We start from the raw sequence: 25,705 nt of genomic DNA on the forward strand, positions 1-25,705 counted from the left end.
TCAATCTTATCTTAGAGATGTTATCCCTTAATTTTGTGTCTTTGCAGATAGAACATAATGTAAGGCAACCTGTTATGTTCTTTATAGATCGAGTACTGGAATCCTCAAAGTAGATATTGGAATCTTCCTCGAAGGTCAAAAACGTCTGTCCACTACCTGCAGAAGGCTAGTTCAGTTCTGAAAACACCAAGACAAGAAAATAGTGTCGCAGTGGTGCTCTTTCTATAAAGACTGCCATTGTCACTGCTTTTCTATCCAGTTTCGAAGCAAATGTTTCTGTCTTTGTTTCAAAGATATCTGTGTCATCATGAGATGCGAAGGCTCCCTCAGACATAATTCTCTTTATTGACAGTTATAGTGGAAAAACTCTTGTTAAGTTAAATGGGCAAATCCAGTCAATTGAAATGGATCTTTTTTAGTTCCTACTAACTGCAACAGCCTCAAATATTGTACTAATAGTAGAATTATTCTGTTTTGATGGAAAATTACTTTTTAAATTATGCACAAAGTTTAGTGGTTGACAACGTCACAAAATTTTATTTGAAACTTATGTTGAGTCCCTCAAGGCGGCGGGGGATTAAAACAAGCCCAGTTAACTTGGAAACTCATTGCAAACGTACAGGAATAATGCAGCTGGCTTTAAAGTTACTCAGTGGTTTAGCAAATACTTGTAACCTTATGAAAGAAAAGAAAGTGGACCCCTCCACTGGTGTGGTGGTAAAAAGCAGCTATAGTTGGGGTCCAAGTAGCCCTACATACTCTTGGAACCCGATGCCACATCACCTCCATTACTATTGATAGCTTAGCCCTGGAAGTTACTGGAGCTTGTCTTGCATGTTGAAGGCTGTCAGCCGAGTTTGCAGAGGATGTTGAATTTGCGTTACATATTATGAACAAGCTCTGGAATAGGAAGTGTGCACATTAGTAAGCCCTTTGCAGAGCGTCTCCTTTGAGTAAACAAGTTCATTACGATCTATAGTTTGGCCATGAATGGATGCTGTCCCGGTACAATGAGAGACAGGAAGTTATCAAGAATAGTTGAAGTTAAAATATTCAAATGATACACTGCTGAGAATGAAGGATAGATGGAAGGCCATGAATTCTGTAGAATAAAATACATTTACAATATAAATATTTGTTCAGGTTTGTTCGATAGAACGTAAACAATTTAATTAGCATGATATTATATTATTTTGCTTGGAAACTATTATTGTAAGAGAAAAAGCAATGCTTCTTAAAAAAAACTGCGGATGTGTGTAACCCTGTTTCTGATGGGAGATGTATGTTTTCTCTACATTAATTCTGCTTAGCAAAATACTTGACTACACAATGTAAGCATTTATGCTTGCTATGAAATCTACATCCCGCAAAGACGTTGCATTTAAATTGCACTGTCCCTCTCCAAATGGTTGTTATGCCGTGCAAATGGGTAACTTCATAACTGTACACCATACAGTTGTTAACTACAACCTGTGCTGTGGGCTTTCCAGTTGGAATTATTTTCATTTGAATGTGGTTTCTCTTCAGAATTGCTTTAGTATTTGCTTTGGGTTAGATTTAGAAATTGGAGAACGTTTTTATCAATTAAGTTTGAAATGATTCCCATATTTATTTGAAGAGAATTGGTTGTTTAAAAAAATAATTACTAGTGGTGCACTGCGGATGTCCGCGCTTATTACAGCCATCGAGAAACTGAGGATTGGAACAAAGGCCTGTAAAGTCATTACAAACTATGTATTCGAAATGCTATATTTTTTCTTCAACTATATCCTGTAATTTCTGGCTTAGCATCCTAGGTGATTCTCCAAGTTTTAAACGCAATGCTTAACGCAAATGCTTTTGTTTAAAAAAATAAACATAATAATTTATATACTTTCAGTTACAAATCCAAGATGTTCATTTGAGGTTTGAAGATGGAATTACAAATCCTTCTAGACCATTCGCATTTGGAGTTTGCATAAAAAACGCATCTGTTCAAAATGCTGTAAATGAACCGGTAAGTATACAATTGTAATGTTAATCGATGCGAACCATCATACCAAAATAATATCTAACAGCTAATTTATTTACTCGCCAATGGTATACGGAGGCTATGGTGGATTTAGTAATTGTATCTGTATTCCTTTCAGAACACATTTTTGTTATCTTAATCTACATTTATTCTTCAGATCAAATGTCGTAGCTTTTTGCAGTAATAGTTCACACTGTCCTCTTTTACCTAATTGAACTTTTCTAACTTTTGCCAACCAGACTAGTATCTGCCATCATACAAACCCATTCTTAAGTAAAATAAGCTGACCAATTTGCTTTGCACAGTGTTTTTTGTTGTTGCTAAAGACTGTGTGCAGGAGGAGTTGGCTACATGTGGAGTTTTGCACTTTGAGTCTGGCTGTACATCAGGCCCTGCCGCCAGCCCCAATAGCACACAGCAAATAGCCATGTGCAACAACAGTTGGCCTTAGTGTAGGAGAGTAGGGTCTGCTTTCTATGTTCACCCCCACTTTTTGCTTTTGCTTCACTGGTTTTCGACTTAGATGTGGCTGTGGGCCTGCTAATCAGACCCACAGCCCAGCTGTTCTCTCTCTAAACTAATACTATGTACTTTAGGTGCATAACCTAATTGGATAGGATCACCTTATTGGCCCCTGTACAGTGTACCTTAGGTACCCAGGGCATAGGTGTACCCTAGGCCTACCAGGGGCTGCAGCATGTATTATGCTACCCCTGGCCTGGCCTTCCATTATGACACAACTGGCTGATCACTCAGCTAGGGCAAGGTTGTGTAATCACCCCTTGCTTAGGTGTAGTATTCCTATACCTACCTTATATATAGACACATTTGTACCTATCAGCCACTCCTATGGCAGGCCATAACAATCCTGGAGGCAGAGTGCTTGGTAACATGTGAGATGGTGCTCTAGCATGAGCTGAGCCTGTCTGCAGCTTTCGGAACCATGTCCTTATAGCTGTTCTATGATATAGCCTACCATATACTCTTAAAGTACCTTATAATCTTAAACGGTTATGGTAACTATGGTTTGGCTTTATCAAAACATGTCGTGTAAGGTGTCTAACACTTTGGAATAATACCCCCATACCATTTCTGGCCATGAGGATATTATTCCTCCCTTCTAGAGGGAGAAGACATGTTGAAACCTACTTACCCGGTCAAAGTTAACCAGAGCCCCAGCATCACAAAATGGATGCTGCTGCCACAGACACAAGTCTGACCTCCTGCTGCTGGGAGTCCTTCCAGCGAGGGAGGCTTGGACAATAGGTTTCCTGCCTTGGGAGGTGCGAGCACCACCCCAGACAGGAGTTAGTGTATTGGGGCAGGGAGGGATGAAAGAAACTAGACACTGCCTGGGGCACACAAGGTGTCCCATGCATAGTCCAGTTCAAACCGGCGCTGGGGCACTCCAGCCCCAGCTCTGGCGCGAAACTGGACAAAGGAAACGGGGTGTAGCCACTCCCCTTCCTGGTCCCACCCATAGGAGGGACCTTGCAGGTAGCCCAGCCCACTAGCCTAGCATATCAGTAGGTAGCTGAGCCCTGCTAAATTAGATTAACCTAAATCTGCAACTTGAACAGAAACTCTGGACCTTCGACATTCGACCTCAGGAAGAAGACTGAAGAAATCTCCCTTGTGGTCAAGGAGTGACCACCCTGGGCAACCAGGCACCATCCAGCGACCGCTGCTTGCTTTGCGACTGAATCCTACGAGGGACGACTGCAGAGACTGACCAGCGCCGAGACTTCCAGACACCTCTGAACCAGATCCACATCTCCAGCGAAGCTGAGACCCGTGGAGGCGACAAGGGACGTGGGACCGGCGACTTGGGAAAAGTGGCTAGTAACTGACTAGCGCGACTTCCGAGGCACCCTCGAGGCTGTGCTTGGGGAATTGAGAAGCCCCACTCCCGAGCACCATCTGCAAAGAAGACCAGCTCCCCACACTTCACGTGTTCTGCGTGGGGCCCTTCTGCACCTGTGTTGCTCGACGTGTTGTCCGGTTGCTGGCCCGTTGGCTAGTAGCCTCTGCGATGACAAACCTTTACTTTCATCTTGCTGGTCCGGCTCCTCCAGACTGGCACCTGCTCCTCTGTGAAAGAGAAGCACCCCAGACCTTCCTGGTCTGCACCAGAAGCAAGTCCTCCATCCTGCGTGGGTTCCGCTTGCCAAGGCTTGTTGGGTCCTGACTCGACTTTGACGCCGCCGACAGCAAGAGCCTTCGTGGGACAGCTCACCTCCTGGTCCTGGTCGTCCTCAACGTCTCCTGGTACCCGTGGCTGCTGCGACAAGCTTCACCTCTTCACCTGCATCTTCACGACATCGCCTGGTTCCTTCCTGGTTCCTTCCCGGCTCCTGGCTGGTGACCTAGACTCTGTCCCTTCTGCTTGCAGGTTCCTTCCTTCTTGATCCCCTCCTTGGGATCCACCGGACACTCTTCACTGACTGCCTGTCAGCAACTTTCCTTCAGGCATCCATAGAAGTCCACGATGAAACCCGACGCAAGTTCACACCTATGCACCCGCAGTCCGTGGGCTAGGTAACTTGAGTACTTTGGTGCTCACAAGGGTATTGACTATCCTAGGGTCTAGTTTCCGAGTCTCGACTTTCTAGCTATACCAGAAGTGTCCTAAAACTGTTAATTTCTAACTGCTAGTAATTCTATCGACTTTTACGCATTACGCGTGAGTGTTTCCACTCTGCACCTGAATGCCGTGGGCCTCCCACTTCCTAACCTTTGGTAGTTTAGTGTAGCCCCAGAGATTCCCTAGGCCTATCCTGTGTTCGTGACAGTGGTCCTTATACCACTTACTTAGTATATGGTTTGCGTGGCCCCTAGGGCTTAACTGTATTACTTAATGTATGCTTAAATAAGACTGTGTTGTACTTACCTCGAATCTCATAAAGAGTGCTGAGGGTTTGACTAGAATAAATACATTCTATTTTTATATATATCTGTTGTGGTGTCCTTTCATTTGGTATTCAAGGGATTATATATGGTATAACCGCTGGCTTCACATGCCATTCAGAGTTTAGCCTAAGACTGCTCTTTTCCATGCTACCACTAGGATAGCTGGTCTATAAGGTTGACTTTACAACCAATCACCCTAAGGGTTGTTTGGACTGATACAAGGTGTACACTAGAATTAGTTATTTATGTAAAAAGTGCTATAGCAAGTGAATAAATCTATCACAGACCAGCATCTAGGTGTAAACCATACAGTCAACCATTCATGAGAAATCAAGTGAAAAATATTGACCATACACAGTTATTAATTGGAAAAATATAAATATGATATTTATTTAGTCATTTTATGTATATATATCATTCATTTCATGTTTTATTATTGTTAATTTATTCTTTTTTGTACAAGTTCATATATCATCACTAGACAATCAGACAGACAATATATACAGATACAATTGATACAAGCAATGCGGCAGATGTAGAACTACGCGCGTTTCGGCAATGTAGCCTTCGTCAGGAGACCGTCTATTGCTTTAAAATCTATATGATAGCGAAAATCCTCGATGTAAAAACTTGAAGTAAATATAAGGATATCGATACTTCAAACGTGATGGAGCAACACAACACCACAAAAACTTGTCTACTGCATATGAGTACAAGTGTCCTCAATTTGGGATATTTGAAATGGATCAGAGAGCCAAGGATTCTTCGACGTTTTAGGACAGGCAAATATGATAGAGACTTGTGAGTTGTAATTATAACCTATCACAAGACGCCGATAAACCAGATGGCCGCCGTATTAATATGTAGATGATTGTGACACCTATGCAAAAAACTGTTCCGATAGGCAGCTGAGTGGATGATGAAAACAAAGGATAAAGATCAAGATAGGCTGTAGTTGAATCTCGGTATAGATAGAGGAACATGAACAGTACAGAGCAGGATATTGGTACGTCACAAACAGTCCTCACGAGCCTGATTCTATGTTTAAACGTCCGTGCGGGCGGTTTCTCTGGATGTAGACAGGATAATTTGTGACATCATATATCAGGCCAACTTCTCACATTGGTGAGCAGCGGTTGGGTTCTGAGCTTGCTGTTGTAATACCATTGTAATCTTGAGATACTAAATTGAAAGATCACACATATATTGTTTGGTACATATAACATAGATTATAAATACTTAAGTCCTACTGGACTTAGTTGTTGTAGGTTGAAGGGCCTAGCACACCCTGACTACAACTACTAGAAAGGTTTAGTAGATACAACTAGTGTAGGTAGGTCCACACCCTCACTAGATCATGTCTCTGAGAGGAGATCAAGCTGATTCTCTCTCAGGAGGGCAGATCCTAGAAAGATCCCCTCTAGATATGATACCCTAACTTTTCAGGAGATGAGACAATTGTGTACCTCCAGAAAGTTAAAACAGGGTTCAAACCCTACCCTCATTCAGCTAGTAGAGATCCTAGAGGAGTATGATGCTCATAGGGCCTCCCAGGCTAGTACCCTAGGTACAGGTGATGGTCTACCCACTACACATGAGTCAGATGGGACTTCAGACGAGGAGGTAGACAGCCAGGTCAAAGTTGGGAGACTTAGCCAGGCTAACTTAAGCTTGCATGGTAGTCTGAATGGGGCCCCCCATTCAGACCCTCAAGTGGGCTTAACCAGAGAAGCAGGAGAGACAGATCCCCTTCAAGGGAATCCATCCACTCCCATGTCTCTAACAGCTCCAATGCCTCTTCTCACAGGGGAATGACTTCCCCACAGAGAAAAGAGCATGAGGCCAGAATGAGGGAAGCTAATCTGAGGATTGAGAGGGAAGAACTTGCCCTTGCCAAGGAGAAGCTTGCTCTGGCCAGAGAGCAGAAGTTATGTGGGTTAGAACCCACTGGTGGCAGCAATATCCCTAAGAATAGAGACAGGACCTATGATAATAGAAACCTGAGCAAGATTGTCCCTCCCTACAAGTGTGGGGATGACATCCACAAATGGATAATTGTTTTGGAGAGGACTTGCAAAGTACAGCAGGTACCCCAAAGTCAGTGGGCAGCTATCTTGTGGCTCTCCTTCTCTGAGAAAGGTAGAGACAAGCTCCTCACAGTTAGTGATGAGGATGCTGACAATTACACTGTCCTGAAGAGTGCTCTGATTGATGGGTTTGGCCTAACCACTGAACAATACAGGTTGTTGTTCAGGGATACCCAGAAGACACAGACTCAGGACTGGACTGACTTTGTAGATTGTGCCACTAAGGCTCTGGAAGGCTGGTTATTGGGTAGTAAGGTTAAGGACTATACAGGATTGTATAATTTGATCACGAGAGAACAAATCCTTAATAACTGTCAAAACCAGCTGTTGCATCAACACTTGATTGACTCTGACCTAACTTCTCCCCAGGAATTGGGAAAGAAGGCAGATAGGTGGGTCAGGACTAGAGTTAAGCAGAAAAACCAGAACCAGGGCGGTGATCAGAAAAAAGGCAGACAAGAAGGGTAATGATCAGAAACAAAAAGACCAGAAGTCTTCACCAGGCCCCCAAAAGGCTCAGGGGGAGGGTGGTTCCAAAAAGGATAAGAAGAAAGATGGCCAAAAGAAACCATGGTGCAACTACTGTAAGTCAAACTCACATTGGTTTAGTGAGTGCACCAAAAAGGATAAGCCCCCAGCCACCATTGCCCCTAAGGCAACTGTACCCCCCAGTCCAGTTGTAAGTGGTGGTTCCCAGCAAAAGGGTGTAGTAGGGTTAACCCTGGGAACTGAGGAGGGTCCTGGCCTAGTCAGGATACCTACTCAGGCTGTTCTGATCTGTGATGGGGACATAGCTTTGTCCTCTGCTGTAGGCCCCAGAAACCTGGGCAAGCACAGACAGACTCCTTTTATCAATAATAGAATGGCTCAGGCCTACAGGGACACTGGGGCTAGTGTCACAATGGTGACACCTGCCTTTGTGGACCCTGGACAGATCATGCTAGGTGAGAATTACCTAGTGACCAACGCTAGCAATGCCACTACCTCCCATAGTGTGGCAATTGTTAACTTCTCCTGGGGAGGGGTAACTGGCCTCAAGAAAGTTGTGGTAAGTTCAGACCTTCCTGTAGAGTGTCTATTGGGAAATGACCTTGAAACTTCAGTTTGGTCTGAAGTGGAGTATAGGACCCATGCAGAAATGCTTGGGATAGATGCACATGTCCTTGCTGTGACCTGGTCACAGGCCAAAAAGTGTAACACTGAACAAGTGCTGGATCCTGGGACAATGGACCAGACACAATCCAAGAGAAAGAGCAGTAGGGTAAAGGCTGTGCCTTCCCCCCTGCCTCAGGTGGTGGATCAGCCCTCCCAGGAGGATGATTCTGAGAGCCATGAAGGAACTGTCCTAGAAGAACTGGAACCTGATTCGGTTGAGTTTCTTGAGACAGGGGGACATTCAAGGGCAGATCTGAGGCAGGCTCAATTAGACTGCACCTCTCTTGAACCCCTCATATAGCAGGCTGCTGCTGAGGCTGCAGGGAATGCTCAAGGTACCCATAGAGTGTATTGGGATGAAGGGCTGCTGTACTCAGAGGCTAGAGACCCCAAGCCTGGTGCGTCCAGGAGGTTGGTCATACCCTTGAGTTTCAGAGGCTTCCTTCTTACCTTGGCCCATGATATTCCCATTGCAGGACACTTAGGCCAGAATAAGACTTGGGACAGGCTTGTCCCTCACTTTCACTGGCCTCATATGTCAGAAGATACCAAGGAGTTTTGTCGCTCCTGTGTCACCTGCCAAGCCAGTGGCAAATCAGGTGGCACCACAAAGGCCCCCCTCATACCACTACCTGTGGTGGGGGTTCCCTTTGAAAGAGTGGGGATAGACATTGTAGGACCAATGGACCCCCTACAGCATCTGGGCCCAGATTTATACTGGTGATAGTGGACCATGCCACCAGGTATCCAGAAGCTATACCCCTGAGGACCACAACAGCACCTGTTGTGGCAAGAGCCCTGCTTGGAGTCTTCTCCAGAGTGGGTTTTCCAAAGGAGGTTGTGTCTGACAGAGGTGCCAACTTCATGTCAGGATATTTGACTGCAATGTGGAAGGAGTGTGGTGTGAACTACAAATTCACTACACCCTATCACCCACAGTGCAATGGGCTTGTGGAGAGATTCAACAAGACCCTAAAAGGGATGATAAAAGGTTTACCAGACAAGCTTAGGCGAAGATGGGACATCCCTTTACCCTGCCTTCTGTTTGCTTACAGAGAGGTCCCACAAAAGGGGGTTGGCTACAGCCCTTTTGAGCTTTTGTTTGGGCATCCTGTAAGAGGACCCCTATGTTTAGTAAGGGAAGGATGGGAGAGACCTCTCAGACAACCCAAACTTGATATAGTGGATTATGTACTTGGTCTCCGCTCCAGGATGGCAGAGTATATGAAGAAGGCTTCTAAAAACCTTGAGGCAAGCCAAGAACTCCAAAAAGCTTGGCATGACCAAAAGGCTGTGCTGACTGTGTACCAGCCAGGGCAGAAAGTGTGGGTGTTGGAGCCAGTGGCCCCAGCAGCACTCCAAGACAAATGGTCTGGACCCCACACTATTGTTGAGCAAAAGGGAGAAGTCACCTACTTGGTGGACCTTGGGACTCCCAGAAGCCCCCACATGGTGCTTCATGTCAACAGATTGAAGGCATATGTTGACAGGGCAGACATGGGCTTACTCATGGCTACAGATGAGGGGCAGGAGGAAGAGAGTGACCCTCTCCCAGACCTGTTGACTCAGAACCCTGATGATGGCTCAGTTGATGGTGTGGTCTTTTCTGACAGCCTCACTGCCCATCAGCAACAGGACTGCAGACAAGTTCTGCAATCCTACAGACATATGTTCTCTCTGACCCCAAGTCAGACAAACTGGTGCACCCATGAGGTGGACACTGGTGACAGTCTGCCTGTGAAGAGTAAAATCTACAGACAACCTGACCATGTCAGGGACTGCATAAAAGTTGAGGTACAAAAGATGTGGGAGCTGGGAGTCATTGAACCTTCAGAGAGCCCTTGGGCTAGTCCTGTAGTTCTTGTGCCAAAACCTCACACCCAAGATGGTAAGAGAGAGATGAGGTTTTGCGTGGATTACAGAGGTCTCAATGCTGTCACTAGGACAGATGCCCACCCAATACCTAGGGCAGATGAGCTCATTGACAAACTGGCAGCTGCTAAGTTTTTGAGCACATTTGACCTGACAGCTGGCTACTGGCAAATCAGACTAGCTGAGAATGCAAAGGCCAAAACTGCTTTCTCGACCCTAGGAGGACATTATCAATTTGTGGTAATGCCCTTTGGTTTGAAGAATGCACCTGCCACTTTCCAAAGGTTGGTGAATCAAGTCCTTACAGGCCTGGATGACTACTGTACAGCTTATCTTGATGATATTGCTGTCTTTAGCTCCACCTGGGAGGATCACCTGGTCCACCTGAGGAATGTTTTAGAGGCCCTGCAAAAGGCAGGCCTCACTATCAAGGCCACTAAGTGCCAGATAGGGCAGAGCAAGGTTGTATACCTGGGCCACCTAGTCGGTGGGGGTCAGGTTCAACCACTGGAGAGCAAGATCCAGACCATAAAGGACTGGACTCTTCCAACTACCCAGACTCCGGTCAGAGCTTTCTTGGGCCTGACTGGGTACTACAGAAAGTTTGTTTAGAACTATGGGTCCATTGTGACACCACTTAATGACTTGACCTCTAAGAAGATGCCAAAGAAAGTTCAGTGGACAGTGAGCTGTCAAAAAGCATTTGATGACCTGAAGCAGGCCATGTGCAGTGCACCTATTCTGAAAAGTCCAGACTACTCCAAAGAGTTCATAGTCCAGACAGATGCTTCCGAGTTGGGTGTGGGAGCTGTTCTTTCACAACTGAATGTAGATAGTCAAGACCAGCCCATTGCTTTTATTAGTAGAAGGCTGACCCCTAGAGAGAAACGTTGGTCAGCTATTGAGAGGGAGGCCTTTGCTGTGGTTTGGGCCCTGAAGAAGCTGAGGCCATACTTGTTTGGCACTCACTTCAAGATTCAGACAGACTATAAGCCCCTCCTGTGGCTAAATCAGATGAAGGGTGAAAATCCCAAACTTCTTAGGTGGTCCATTTCCCTACAGGGGATGGACTTCACAGTGGAACATAGACCTGGGACTGACCATGCCAATGCAGATGGACTCTCCAGATATTTCCACTTAGAACATGAAGACTCAACTGGTCAAGGTTAGTTTAATGTCCCTAAGTATGGGGGGGTGGGGGGGTTGTTTAGGAGAGTAGGGTCTGCTTTCTATGTTCACCCCCACTTTTTGCTTCACTGGTTTTCGACTTAGATGTGGCAGTGGGCCTGCTAATCAGACCCACAGCCCAGCTGTTCTCTCTAAACTAATACTATGTAATTTGGGTGCATAACCTAATTGGATAGGATCACCTTATTGGCCCCTTTACAGTGTACCTTAGGTACCCAGGCATAGGTGTACCCTAGGCCTACCAGGGATTGCAGCATGTATTATGCCGGCCCTGGCCTGGCCTTCGATTATGACACAACTGGCTGATCACTCAGCTGGGGCAAGGTCGTGTAATCACCCCTTGCTTAGGTGTAGTATTCCTATACCTACCTTATATATAGACACATGTGTACCTATCAGCCACTCCTATGGCAGGCCTTAACAATCCTGGAGGCAGAGTGCTTGGTAACATGTGAGATGATGCTCTAGCATGAGCTAAGCCTAACTGCAGCTTTCGGAACCATGTCCTTATAGCTGTTCTATGATATAGCCTACCATATACTCTTAAAGTACCTTATAATCTTAAACGGTTATGGTAACTATGGTTTGGCTTTATCAAAACATGTCGTGTAAGGTGTCTAACACTTTGGAATAATACCCCATACCATTTCTGGCCATGAGGATATTATTCCTCCTTTCTAGAGGGAGAAGACATGTTGAAACCTACTTACCCGGTTAAAGTTAACCAGAGCCCCAGCATCACAAAATGGATGCTGCTGCCACAGACACAAGTCTGACCTCCTGCTGCTGGGAGTCCTTCCAGCGAGGGAGGCTTAGACAATAGGTTTCCTGCCTTGGGAGGTGCGAGCACCACCCCAGACAGTAGTTAGTGTATTGGGCCAGGGAGGGATGAAAGAAACTAGACACTGCCTGGGGCACACAAGGTGTCCCATGCATAGTCCAGTTCAAACCGGCGCTGGGGCACTCCAGCCCCAGCTCTGGCGTGAAACTGGACAAAGGAAAGGGGGTGTAGGCACTCTCCTTCCTGGTCCCACCCATAGGAGGGACCTTGCAGGTAGCCCAGGCCACTAGCCCAGTATATCAGTAGCTAGCTGAGCCCTGCTAAATTAGATTAACCTGAATCTGCAACTTGAACAGAAACTCTGGACATTCGACCTCAGGAAGAAGACTGAAGAAATCTCCCTTGTGGCCAAGGAGTGACCACCCTGGGCAACCAGGCACCATCCAGCGACACTGTGAATGATAATTTTTCCAGTTTTTCAATGCTCAGCATAGTGTAGTCTGCTCCCCTTTGTGCCAGTCTGATCTGTTTATCAGTGAGATTGAATTTTGAAAACAGTGACGTAGTATTGATTAAACGCCAAGGCACATAGCCTGCACGCAAGTTTTTCAGCGTCCAGCCTAATAGCATGATAGAACGTAGCTGAGACTGACCATGTTGCAACATGACCAAGTCCTGTTCCATGATGTCTATGACAGAAGACGCAATGCTGTCCAATGAATATATTCTGGACAACAGAGTCGTTAACCCATTGTCTACTACAGAGAGAGTTTTCTCTAAATTAATACGATCAATTTCTCGTATTCGTTCTGCAGTCTCTGCTTGGGTAACCTTCCATGCTTCATTACTGGCATATATGAAAGGTTTTTGACACGGATTTCTTGGTCCTAGCAAGAATTCCCTAAGGTCTGCGCCTTCTTGAAGTAAAGTTAAGTGTTGTTTTACATCCCTCAGTGTAGCTTTCTGTAGCCAATCAAGGCAAAGTTTCCCTACACTGTATGTTGTTACTACCCCTGGATGCTGTCTTTGAACATAGCGTGGGTCTGGCCTATTGATAGTGAAACCCTGTGTTTTGTTCAGGAATCGATCTTGACAGTTATTTGTGTCTGTGGGCCAGAGCAACCATTGTTTCCATTCTGGATCTGATTTGTTGTGATGCAAAATATTATGTACGTCGACCTCCCCCCGTGTTGTGCTATTACTTGCTGGTATAGGTATGGTCGGTGTGTTCATGTCGTTGATCTTGGCTAATCCAAGGCAAGACGTTTGTTGGACAGTGTCATTCAAAAACATAATTTGCTCAGGGATTATACAGGCTCTAAACAAAGCTTCTACCCCCTGCACTTGCCAATCTTTTGTACCCCAGACAGATTTTGTCTCAATATTGTCTTTCTAAAAGTCGAAACCCTGTCTAGACAGTTGGGCAATAAAGGCTGCAGAATAAATCTGTTTAGTATTGGTTAACATATTTTTAGTTCCTGTCTTGTTCACATTTTTAAAGTAAATATTTTCTGGATTAGACAAATTGTAGCCTGAAAAATATGGAAACTTCATTGCAAAAGTTTTCGAACTACCCTTTGGAGGTGTAGGACAATGTTCCCATTGGTGATACATGAATGCATTTCTAGGTGTTGCAGATTTATGCAAGAAATGATGACCATAGTGGTTATAACAATACATTTGTTCATAGTCTGATGAACCTTCTAAATATTCATGATTTGTGAATACTGTAGACATCTCTAGATCAGACATCATGTTATTAACAGTCTCGAAGTCCCAATCATCAGAAAAGGTACTAGAGGTAATAAAGTCACTTAATGAAATCTTAAATAAATGTGGAATCATCAAAAGCTTCGACAGGCCAAAAATGTCATATTGAGTTTGGTCCCAAACTATACCATAATGTATAGGAACTGCTGTGATGTTCACTGCTGACAAGTCTCTTGCTTCACGATGGGATGATTTGTGTGGCTGGAGAAGTAGTTCACTCTTTTACTTGCTGTGTCCATTTGAATATATCTTCCATTTATCAGCATACCCAGAGTTAATACCAGAGCTAACCAAAGTAGAAAGAAGAATATTTCCAAAAGAATCCATGGTGAAACCAGAAAAGTCTTTTTCAGGAGATAAAAAAGTCTGTTGCTTGTTCTTTGAAAGTTCTTTGTGCTGGCGTCGTTTTAGGTTTGCTGGGATCCTCAGAAAACGTATCAAAGTTCATGAAATAGCCAGAGGCAGTTCTGTCAATGGTTGGAATTGTATCAGGATTTGTTGAATTCACTGGAACCAGTTGATCACTTGTTGCTTCGTTGTAGACATGTGTATCAGGACAAACTGTAATTTGGGTTTCAAGAGGGACAAGTTCCATAGCTTTGTTGCTTCGTCCTTTATCTCTCACTGTAGAATCTTCAAAGGTGATGAGTCTCTCAGTTTGAACCTCTTGGATTGTAGCTAAAGGAGTGCGTCTGCTACATTGGCGGAGTCCACTTGGCCTACTGCTTAGTATCGGCCACATAGTGTGGTTTGATCAGGTCACAAATCTTTTCTCCTTTTTACCAGCAAGGGGCGGCAAAAGTACTGTTCTTGATCCGTGGATTGCTAGGACAGGTACTGGTTGTCTGTAAGAAGGCCCAAATTCCTTCTTGTCCGCAATCTTTTCTCTGACTAGATCACCAAGCTTTGGGATCCAGACAGGCCTTGCTGGGACGGACGGTTTTTCCCCAGTGATGGTTGGTTCAGGAGCACGTTCTTAGTTCATTTAAGTCCTGTAAAACAGCCAAACGATCTTTGATATCAAATTTCTTATTTTCCATCACTGTGCCCTGCATATTAAGGTCCGGTACCAACATTCTAGTTCCAAATAGAACGTCATATGGAGTGACACCCCCTAGAGAACTTCTTGGCAAGTTGTTAAGTGCGCGCTGGACACCATAAAGGTGTTTGACCCACCCATCACCCAAACCTAATACCCTTGCTGTTATAGACTACTTTATGTCCCTGTTTTTTCTTTCCACAACAGAATTTCCTTCAGGATGGAATGGAGAAGACTACCGCAATGCTACGGCCAAACTGGCCATGGCTTCTTTGTAAGCTCGAGAGCTAAACGCAGGACCCTGGTCAGAATGTAGTGTGCCAATTGCGTATGTGCTGATAAAGACTTGCAAATCTTTTATAACAGTTCGAGCGTCAGCCGAGCGCTGAGGCTAACATCCATAGGAACCTAGAACACGAATCCACTGCGACCATGATATATTTATAGTTATCATCACTTTGTAAGGGACCGCAGTGGTCCAGGTAAACACATGCTAATAGTTTATCTGAAATTAACAGGGGCGTCTGCGCAGGACATTTCACGGTAGAGACTTTCATCTTCTGGCATATTTACGTTCCAAAATATAATTCCTGGTCTGTTTCCTAATGCCTGGCCACCAGTATCTCTGTTTTAATAACAATACTGTGGCGGAAACACCTGCATGGGCAGAGGCGATCCCTTCATGTGCTTCTAGGATTAGTCCTAATCTGTGTTCCATGTTTGGTATTACCCTATCCCCCACTCCAGGGATTCGAGCAAACGGAACATTGTTCGCATCAATTATATATGAGTGGAAATTTTTTAGGTAACGCTGCACCGCTGCCTTTGCTTAAAGCATTGACAGCCAGCATTATTTCACTGTCTATTTTCGTTTTTGAACAAGTGATTGCAGCTACGGAAGCCGTTTGCACATCCCCTTTCGCGGCTTCATCAGCCAATGAATTCCCTTCAACTTGGAACGCCATCACGTTGATGACTCAGCGTGTGTATCACGTGAGTGTTTTGTAGTCCGTTTTGCAACTGAACTACTTGTTCTCAAAGCGTTTTATGCTTGATTGTGCCACCTTTTGCATCTTTGGAACCATTTTGAAGCCAATTCTGTAAATATTCATTGTAAGATTGGACACAGTAAAAAGAATCGCACACTATGAGTGTGGGGAATTCGTGATCCGTATTTTCAGGTGCCATCTTGAATGCTTGTAGTTCAGGTCGCTGAGCTGTACAATCTCCTAGAGATTGCGTTTTTGTGACGATTGGTTTGAATTTGCCATCGCGCATACGACCTTTAACGATAGTGCATGCTGCACTGTAAGCTTGTTTACTCCTCATAGCGGGTTGTGCAGATCCGTCAGTATAAATTATAGATTCGTACTGATCAAGAGGGAGAATTTCAGTAGGCAGAGGACATTCGTGTTCGTATTGCAGGAATGCTTGTGTTTTCAAATAAGGATCAAAAACATATTCAACATCAGTTGCAGCAAGAGAATTAGCCCATTGTCTCCATCTCGCATGTAAAGCTTTTGCATTCGGAATGCTAGCTTTAGTAACTGCCTCTAAGGCTGGTACAGGAGTCACGACCATAATGCGTTTCCCCTGTGCTAGGGCTCTTTCTTTTGCTACAGCGGTTTGAACTGCTGTCAGAATCTTTTCCGTAGAAGTGAATTTCATTCCTGCTTGTGTATACAAGTGTCATTTGTATGCAATTGGTACTTTTTCACCTTCGTTAAAAGTTAAGTAGATGAATCCGTATTGACCTGGAATGATTCAGATCACTAAGTTGCGTACGCGTGTTTGCAAGTGTTTTGTTGCTAACATGTCTGTTTGAAGTGAACGCAGAATTTCTGTGTGTTCTTGTGTCCAAGTTGTGGCTTTAAAATCAGGTTTGATTAATTCGTAGAGAGGTTTAACCCTCTCTGCGTAATTTAGAATGCAAGTTCTTCCGAAATTCAGGAAACCTACAATCGACTGTAAGTTTTTCAGCGTTTTTGGAGGTTGGAACAGCGCTCACTTTTCTAAAAAGTTGACTGCCAGGCTTTTGCCTTCACTTGATAGTTCATATCCTAGGAAAAAGACGTTGAGATGGGCAATTCTGGACTTTTTAAAGTTGAATTTGTAACCCTCAGAGGCGAAGCCCAATATAATGGTGTTCACCCTGTTCAAGTGTCTGTCCAGGTCATCGTCTGTCAGATAGATATCATCGACATATGACAATGCCTCGTCATCATAAATTTGTAGCAACTCTGTTACCCTTGCTGAGAATAACCCCGGGCTGTTTTTGAACCCCTGTGGGAGTCGACAACATTGATGCTGGGTCCCCATTATTGAGAAAGCGGTCAAATATCTACTTTCAGGTGCAATATTTTGACAAAAAAAACCATTTGAAATGACTAATGTGGTTTTGTACTTTTTACACACAAGGTTATTAATTAATGCTGTACTGTGTGCATTTTGCACTGCAAAGGTTTTACAACAAGAGTTTAGGTGTCTGTAATCCAAAAACTAGACAATATGTATTGTCTGGTTTGGAGACAGGAAAGAAAGGATTGTTCATTGATGAAGTGCATGTTTCAATCACCCCCTGGTATTCAAGTTGATCTAAGATCTCCCTGACTTGTTCTTTAGCTGCTTGCTTAACTGTGTACTGCCTTTGTGCAGTTGGTTGATTTTGTAACTGGATTTTGTGGTGAGGTGAGTCCTCATCCCATCCTACATGATTTTTGTATAATGCTGGGGCTTGGGCCACTGCCCATTTCCTTGCATAAGTATATTTTAAATGTACTGTAACATCGTTGGAGAAGGCTGGCATAATGATGTCTTCGCCATGTGGGCACTCTCTGACAAATTCTGGGGGCCAGTCCCGTTCTGCTAGAAGTATATCATAACACTTTGAAAGATGCTCCCAAAAGAGTGCTTTCACTTTTCTTGGTATGTCTCCCTCCATCCGGAGTGTTATTTCATATAACCTATGCGGAGAACTAACCCTGGTGTCTGCAGTTTCAACTTTAATGTCCTCTTTCAAGTCCACTGTCTCCAGAAGCCCCTTCAGGTTATGGCGAGCTACTGTAACTTCTGCTGCGCTGTCCAACATTGTCTTAGCCCATTCTCCGTTCTTGAGTTGTGTTCTCAGAATTCTCGGCATGTCTGATCTTCAGACCTGCTACTTTCTTCTTGGAGAATTGAGGTATTGATTTATTTTTCTGAACGTGTTGGTCGTCTTTGGGCTTCACGCGTTCTTCTTTGTTCTCTGACGGTCCTCTTCTTTCGGATGTCTGTGATGATATCTGAAAGGTACGAGAGGAACGTGTATCAGTATCTTGATACCTGTCAGGTTTTCTCAAATTATCCCTATTCCTGAGGTTGTACCTCCTTTCAGAGGGCTCCTTTTGAGGAGACCTACCTCTGGATTGAGAACGCTTCTCTTTGGAATGCTGTTTGCTATTTTCCCACTTCTTTTTAGAAGTAGGTGTTTTTAGGAAAGACCTTATCAGGACTTTCAGACAGTTGTGGTTTAACTGGTTTTCCTCCCAAACTGTCTCTTCCTAATTCTTCAAAGGATTTTTCAATTATTCTGGCTAGTTCTTGTGGTTGTTTTGTTACATCAAATTCCCTTAATTTCTGGCGGATTGCCACTGATGCTGCTTCTCCTTTAATATTAGATAATATTATTGTTGAGACCTGGTCGAAATTTTTTAAGTAACTTCATACCTAAATTTAGAGCAGGCTCTGCTACGTATTCGTTTTGAATCTGTTTCAGGCTATCGGGTATTACCGCCATAGACGGAACACCATGTGTTTTTGTGTAGATTGCAGCAAAGTCTGTGCCCCAAGTGGTGCAGTCTTCCAGATGTGGTGGGATCCCCATTGGTTAACAGATTGTTAGAATTCTGTGTTTCTCATAAGGGCTAGTATTAGGAAATACTGCTTCGATTTGAGTAATTTTTTTGAGCTATCCAAAATGGAATTTGTTCACGTTTTGTGGGCATTTTGCCCATGACTGTGTGTAACGTCTGTGGAGGGATTTTTAGTGTATTCCCCTGATGAGGGGCTGGATTTTGAATGGTTAATGGTGGTTGGACTGTGAAAGTCCGCATGACATATTGAACTAATTGTCTGTAGATTTTGATCAGCTCCTTGAGTTGAGTAAGTAATTCTACGTCTGACATTTCTTCAATGTCAGGATGAGGTGTGTAGCCGGCTATAATCGGCCATGTTGCTCCTGGTCTACCTAGTGGACCGAGCCTGGTAATGTGATTGTAATGTTTTAGGGCGCCTTTAAACCAGAGCTCATGCTCCTGGTATGTGAGTGGAATTTCAATATCCTCAAAAGTAAAATATTCGTCAGGTGGATCATCTTCTTTGTAGAAGTGAAACAAGTGTGTTACTGGATTTGATTCTGGGAATACTATCCATGAATAGAATACCTCTGTCTGGTGAGATTCATGTGCCTCTATCACAAAAACTGCTCTACCACCTCTTGGTGTTAGGCCATGTTTTATAAGTTTTGGAGTGATGGCTCTCCTTAAATTTGGATAGATGTTTATAACACCCTCATCGGTTTCATTAAAACCTGTTTGATTAAAAGCTGTTACGGTGTTAGTGCCGTTTTCGGTCATTGTTTAATGAAAGTTTCAGAGTAAGTTTCAAGGGAACAAAGATAAGGTGCACAATATTTTGGAACACTGTATCCTTCAATGTTGAATAAACCAAACAGCTATACATAGGATTTTTGTCCTACTCAGCTACGGTGGATATTATCCCTACCCACTCCAGACGTCTTATGGAGTATTATGAGTAGAGAGTCTCTGAGAAAAGCACGACTGAGTTACTTCAGTATGTAGCATTAAATTAGTGCCTTACCAAACCGTTCGGCGGCATGTAGTGTAGCTCCTATATCCCTGATAGGCTCTGCGCATTGGAATAATATACACTATAGATTTGACATAGGACTGAGGTCAGTATGTCTCTATCGAGTACATTAAACTTAATTACCTGTGTGTGCCAGCTAACTCAGAGGTCACTAGAAACTTATCGAATAAACAAGAAGGGATTAGTTTCTGACAACTGCATAAACATGACAACTTTGTTTCCCTTGGAGTCGGAACAATCTCAGAACCGTGGAAACAATAGATAACCGTTTCACCCAGTCAATCGTGCATGCTTCGTTTCTACAGAGTTGCACAGAAATAGAGAGACGGGCGTTTCAATAAAAAGGGTTTTTTCTTATTTCTCATGCAAGAGATATGAACTGCTACAATCGTAAGACAGGCTGCGAAGTACAATATGTACAGAGTTAGCAGTAAGATAAAATAATACTGCAATAGCATGGTTTGTAGCTATGACATATTAATTAAAATACATACATAAATAACACAGGCTAAAATGTGAATACTCATCTGATGCTTCTAAATTGTTCTACCCCAGTGTACCTAACCTAAGTGTAGTAAGAGGTAAGAAGTAGGTGCTGTTTCCTAAAGTATAGTTAGCTATCCAGACCCCAAATAAACAAAAGACATACCCCACTCACAGACCCAAACATCTACTCACACATTCACTCACAGACCCATAAAAACACTTAGACACCCACTCATAGACCCACACAGCTGCTCACACACCCACTCATACTCCAACACAGCCACACACACACCCACTCACAGACCCACAAAACCCCTCACACCTTCTCCCAGATCCACAAAACCCCTCAACCCTCTCACAGACCCACAAAACCCCTCACACCCACTCACAAACCCACACAGCCACTCCCACACATCCACTTACACACAACCATACACCTACTCACAGATCTACAAAACCACTTACACACTCGCTCACAGACCCACACAGCCACTCACACACATACTTCCACACACACTCACACACCAACGTACACACCCACACTACCACTCACACACCCTTACAATTCACACCCATACAGATGCTCACACACCCACTCACAGACCAGCACACCTGCTCACACTCCCACTGACAGACCCACACAGCCACATGCACACTCTCACACCCACACAACCACTCACACACTCATACAGCCACTCACCCACAAAGCTACTCACACACCCACTCACAGACTCACACAGCCACTTACAATCCCACACAATCAGTCATTCACACACCCACAAAACCACACAAACCCACTCACAGACAACCTCACACACTCATATACCCACTGACAGACCAACACAGCCACTCACACACCCACGTAGTCACCCACACAACCACTCACATACCCACACACCCACTTACACACCCACTCACACACCCATATAGCCACTCACATCACTCACAGATCCACACAGCCACTCACCCACAGAATCACTCACAAACTCATTCACATTCCCATGCAGGCACTCACACACCCACTCACAGACCCACAATCCCACTCGCACACCCACTCCAACAGCCACAGTCACTCTCACACACACCCACACAACCACTCACACACCCGTACCACCACTCACACACCCACTCACAGACCAACACAGCTACTCACATACCCACTCAGCCACTCACATACCCACTCACAAACCCACACAGCCACTCGCACCCACTCACACCCACTCACACCCTTACACGCCCACTTACACTCTCGCACTATCACTCACACACCCATGTTTAGACCCATGAAACCACTCACAGACACCCACAGCCAATCACACACCCTCACAGCCTCTTCCACACCCATACAACCACTCACTCACACACCCACAAAAACCACTTATACACCCACTTATAAACCCACACAGCCACTCACACAACCAATCACACACCCATACACCGACCCACAAAACCACCCAGACAGCCACTCCCACTTCCACACCCACTTCCACCCCACTTACATACCCACACAGCCATCCACACACCTAATTAGCCACCCACCCAGTCACTCACACAGCCACTCACACACAGACAGTGATACTCTTATTGAAATTGCTATAGCATATGTTTGTATTAAGTCTTTTTTTGTTTTAGTATTGAATGTGTGCTTTTGGTTGGGAAGAGATCTGCGGATCCATAAAATGAATTAAAAGAAAGACTTGGAGCATTGCATTCATAGTTACCTTACTTTAATTTTTTTATTGTTTATTTTAAAATATAAAGTAAGAATGAATTTGTGAATAAAATGTATTTATAAACTTGTGAAAATGTATATAAGTAAATTGAACTTATGGGTCAAATTGTAGTACAATTTATATTTAAAAAAAGTGGAATTCACTAAAAACCAAAGCTTACATTGATGTTCTAGTTAGCAAATAGCATTAAAAACCCTAGAAATTCACTGAAAAAAACAAAGGTTACAGGGATGTTATAATGGGTTCAGATTTTACACACACAAAACCATCTAAATTCACGTTATAGTTACCTAAGCTAATGATAACTTACGCCCTGCAATGCACTGCTTAGGACATCACATATCATGTCACTCATGACATGGTCAGTGACATAATTCATGACATCACTGATGCTCTGTTCTTCGAAGTTGCATACTTGCGAGTCTCCCGCAAGAGTCCCAAAAACCTAACCATCCAGCTATACATATATTTTTTAACCTTAATTTTTCAAAAACGACTGAACTAATTTACTTCAAATCACAAAAAGCACACTTTCTCGGTGTAAAGATTTAGCTTTCTACCAAGTTTGGTGTCATCCCTGTCCCCCTTTTTGACAGCCCCCGCTTGACGGTTCATTCCAAAACCTTTGAGGAAGGAGCTGAGATGAATCAACTTTTTTAAAACTATAGTTTTGTGAAGATTCGTCAAACAGCGCCAAAGTTATTAGTAAACCAAAAAGTGCTTTTCCTATGGTAACTAGGCCCTAACTAAAACTACAAAGTAGCAAACCAGATGTAGTTTCTGCAATGCCTGAATGCATTGACTTTAGCCGTAGTGTGATACAGTCAGCCAGACAAGCTGTTTCCTTTTTCATTAGTGCTTCAGTCATGTCTATTGTTGTTTTCTGGGAAACAGATGAATTAATTTGAATATATAATGGAAGATTTCAAAAGTTTCTCAGTGACTTGTCCAACTAAGAGGAACTTTACAGCTAGATATAAAACCAATGATGTTGAGTCCAGGTTTTTAGAATCGTTTCCTTTTAATGGATTAGTAAGGCGGGTGTTGTCATGTTCATCAACCAGTTCGACTTCTGCCAAAGGATCTGTTCAAGCTCAACACCACAGGATAAAGGCTATCCCATTTGCACTTGATTGAGCACCTCCGTGGTGTTACCCAAAATGTCATCCCCTGGGGAATTCCACATTGAACACTTCCATGTATTCTGGATCTCCACTCCAGGATATTTGATGGGATTCTTTACCAACCAACCTTTCATCACTCAGCTCAAGGAGTGAGTCAAAGTTGTCTTTGCACCCCCTCTTCTGTTCTCTTTTCTGCATTACAGCAGGGATAAGAGGAATGCTGATTGTGCAGCAAAAGAACTAATACAACAGAAGTATTCATGAGCTATAAGGTATTCACACAGGTCTGGCAGCTCCAGGATACAATGTGTTCTTTGGGAATACATTTAGTTGGTTATGACTATGATAGAGAAATTGTGTTAAAGGTAAGAAATGTTTCCTTCCCGCTGTTCTACAAAGAACTAAGAAACAAATAACTTTTCATTACCTTTTTGTGAACTCAACTCTCTTAATCAGATTGCAAATTCAATTTCACATTGCCCCATTAGGCAATGTGCTTTTTTGTGTCTTTCCTGTGGATCATGCCGCAGGTCCGTGGAGGTGCAGGGGCTATTAAAAGATACAAGCTTGACAGAACAACAGGATTTTGTGCAAACATGGTCCCTGAAATTCAGATTAATCTGTTTTTTGCTTGGTCAGTACAAAAATGCAAAGAAGTAGCTCTGGCGTATCTGATAAAAGGAACAAGAACATTTTATTATTTTATGTTGATATTTTGTGTTTGAATATAAACAAAGCTAAGTTCGTTCAAAATGTATATAGTTTTGAGTTCAATTGATCTAATTTCTCCCTAAACCCCATCCTGAAGGTGGAGAAGTTGATGAGAAAAAAACAACTGAATATTGCAGATTTTAGTGTTTACTGGGATGCTGATACCACTTTGTTGGGAGATCTTCCCCCTGCAGAGTTACAGGTATGATGCATGTTTTCTCAACATTTTAAGTCTGCCCGGTGAACATTTGACAGTGTGCTGAGTTTCACATGGGGACCACAGTTTCAGTGTGTGTTCGGCTACATGCATATGATCTTTGATTGAGTGACTGGGCAGTAGTGTAACTCTCTCTCTTTTTATGTGCTGATCATTCTTATCACCCTCATTGTGTGAAGTGCACGGGGAGCAACCGTGAGTTGATGCTAACCAGTGTTTGATCTATACATAAAATGCTTTCTCTTGCTGATAAATAAGTTAGACGTTGAATGCGAAGTTTTGTTAGCCTTGGGGCATACCTTTAGTATTCCATTCATTTACTAAAAAAGAGCTCAGATTCATTTGTAGAAGAGCACATAAGAATAAAAATTTTCATTTAGGGAAGACTAGTATGTAGATTATGTTACTTCACGAAATAAGTAAATAGGAAGAGTCAAAGTTTTTCTTTATGTATATCATTATTAATGTTTGCTGCAATTTTCTGATAGCGGAACCCATCGTAAATCCAATTAAATATTCCAACTTTCCAACAAAATTCATATGTTGTTGGGACATTGGCCTTGTGTCTAATACAGATGGAATCTGAGGTTGACGCCACCTTCTGTATTTTAATTAATGTAGATACTGTAATCTGTTGCCATAGTTAATTATTTTTCTTGATTTAATTAGCAATTAATATTTTGGAACTGAGCATTAAGAGTTCTCTAAATATGTATTTGTACCATCCAAATAGGCAGGACCCTTTAGGGGGCCCTTTTACATTCATTTTTTTTGTGACGGCTGTCCATCATTTATTTGTTCACCAACTCTACCCGAAGGGCTTCGGGACGCATTACAGAGAACAAAGAATAATACTAGCTTAGCAAGATGTTAATGCAAAAGAAAGTAAGATTATCATTCCTACCGTTTAATTGATATAAGTGTACATTTAAGTTTAAGTCTGACAGTGAAATAATTGTATGTATACTGGTGCTGTGCATATAATAGATCAGCAACCATGAGACTATGGTGCAGGGTGTGTACCCCCTTGATATCTTGTACACTGACAGGGTATTAAAAAGGCCCAGAAACTGATGCCTTTCTAGTATGATGAGATCTAGGTAGTTTTTTAGTTTTAATGTAGCTCTTTATGGGGTACTCATAGTTTGTGGGAACGGGAATTCCAGGTTCCCAGCAGACACCTTGAAAATTAGTGTGTGATGGCACAGTTTCATATATCCTTGTGTCTCCAGAAGAGGAGTCTTTGAGTTTTAAAGTTGGTGCTCTCCTCTTTCCGAAGCCCCCACCATATGTTTTGTTATTACGTTTTACAGCAATGTATTCTTTGTACTTACTCTAATTGTTGACCTCAGTTGAGGTCTAAATCACTCAATAAAAACTTGACTCTCCCACCACAAGATGTCCAATTTTAATGTGAAGTAGTGGGGATAAACAGTGTCAACCATTCTGTGTGTTGAAAGCTGTTTTAACAGTTTAAGGTTATGCCATTTGACCTATACATTGACATATTGCAATTTTTCCCAGAATGCATGGAAGTGGTAACAACAAATCTCAGTAAAAAGTCAGTCAGCTATCCTTTGTTGGATGTATGGTTATTCAAATGGACATCTTTCCAGGATTCCTACCGGAAACGTCTAGATGATGGGCTCTTTGCTTCAAGCATTGGGATTCCAAATTAACAGTGTGAAGTCCACATCAGCGCTCTATTACCTTGGAGTCAAAATGGACACCAATAAGACAAGAACATTTCCTTTA

General features: G+C 43.2%; 1 protein-coding gene across 2 annotated transcripts in view; it reads left to right on the forward strand.

Moving 5' to 3' along the window:
• The window catches only part of VPS13D (vacuolar protein sorting 13 homolog D), a 2,738,381-nt gene that overhangs the window by 42,847 nt on the left and 2,669,829 nt on the right, over positions 1-25,705 (forward strand). For both annotated transcript variants that reach the window (XM_085608633.1, XM_085608634.1), the window contains exons 6-7: positions 1,880-1,996; positions 23,831-23,935. In XM_085608633.1, coding sequence (XP_085464759.1) covers positions 1,880-1,996; positions 23,831-23,935 — 222 coding nt within the window. The remainder of the gene's footprint in view (positions 1-1,879; positions 1,997-23,830; positions 23,936-25,705) is intronic.

Source organism: Triturus cristatus, chromosome 1_2, assembly GCF_964204655.1.
Source record: "Triturus cristatus chromosome 1_2, aTriCri1.1, whole genome shotgun sequence".
NCBI classification, from domain to species: Eukaryota; Metazoa; Chordata; class Amphibia; order Caudata; family Salamandridae; genus Triturus; species Triturus cristatus.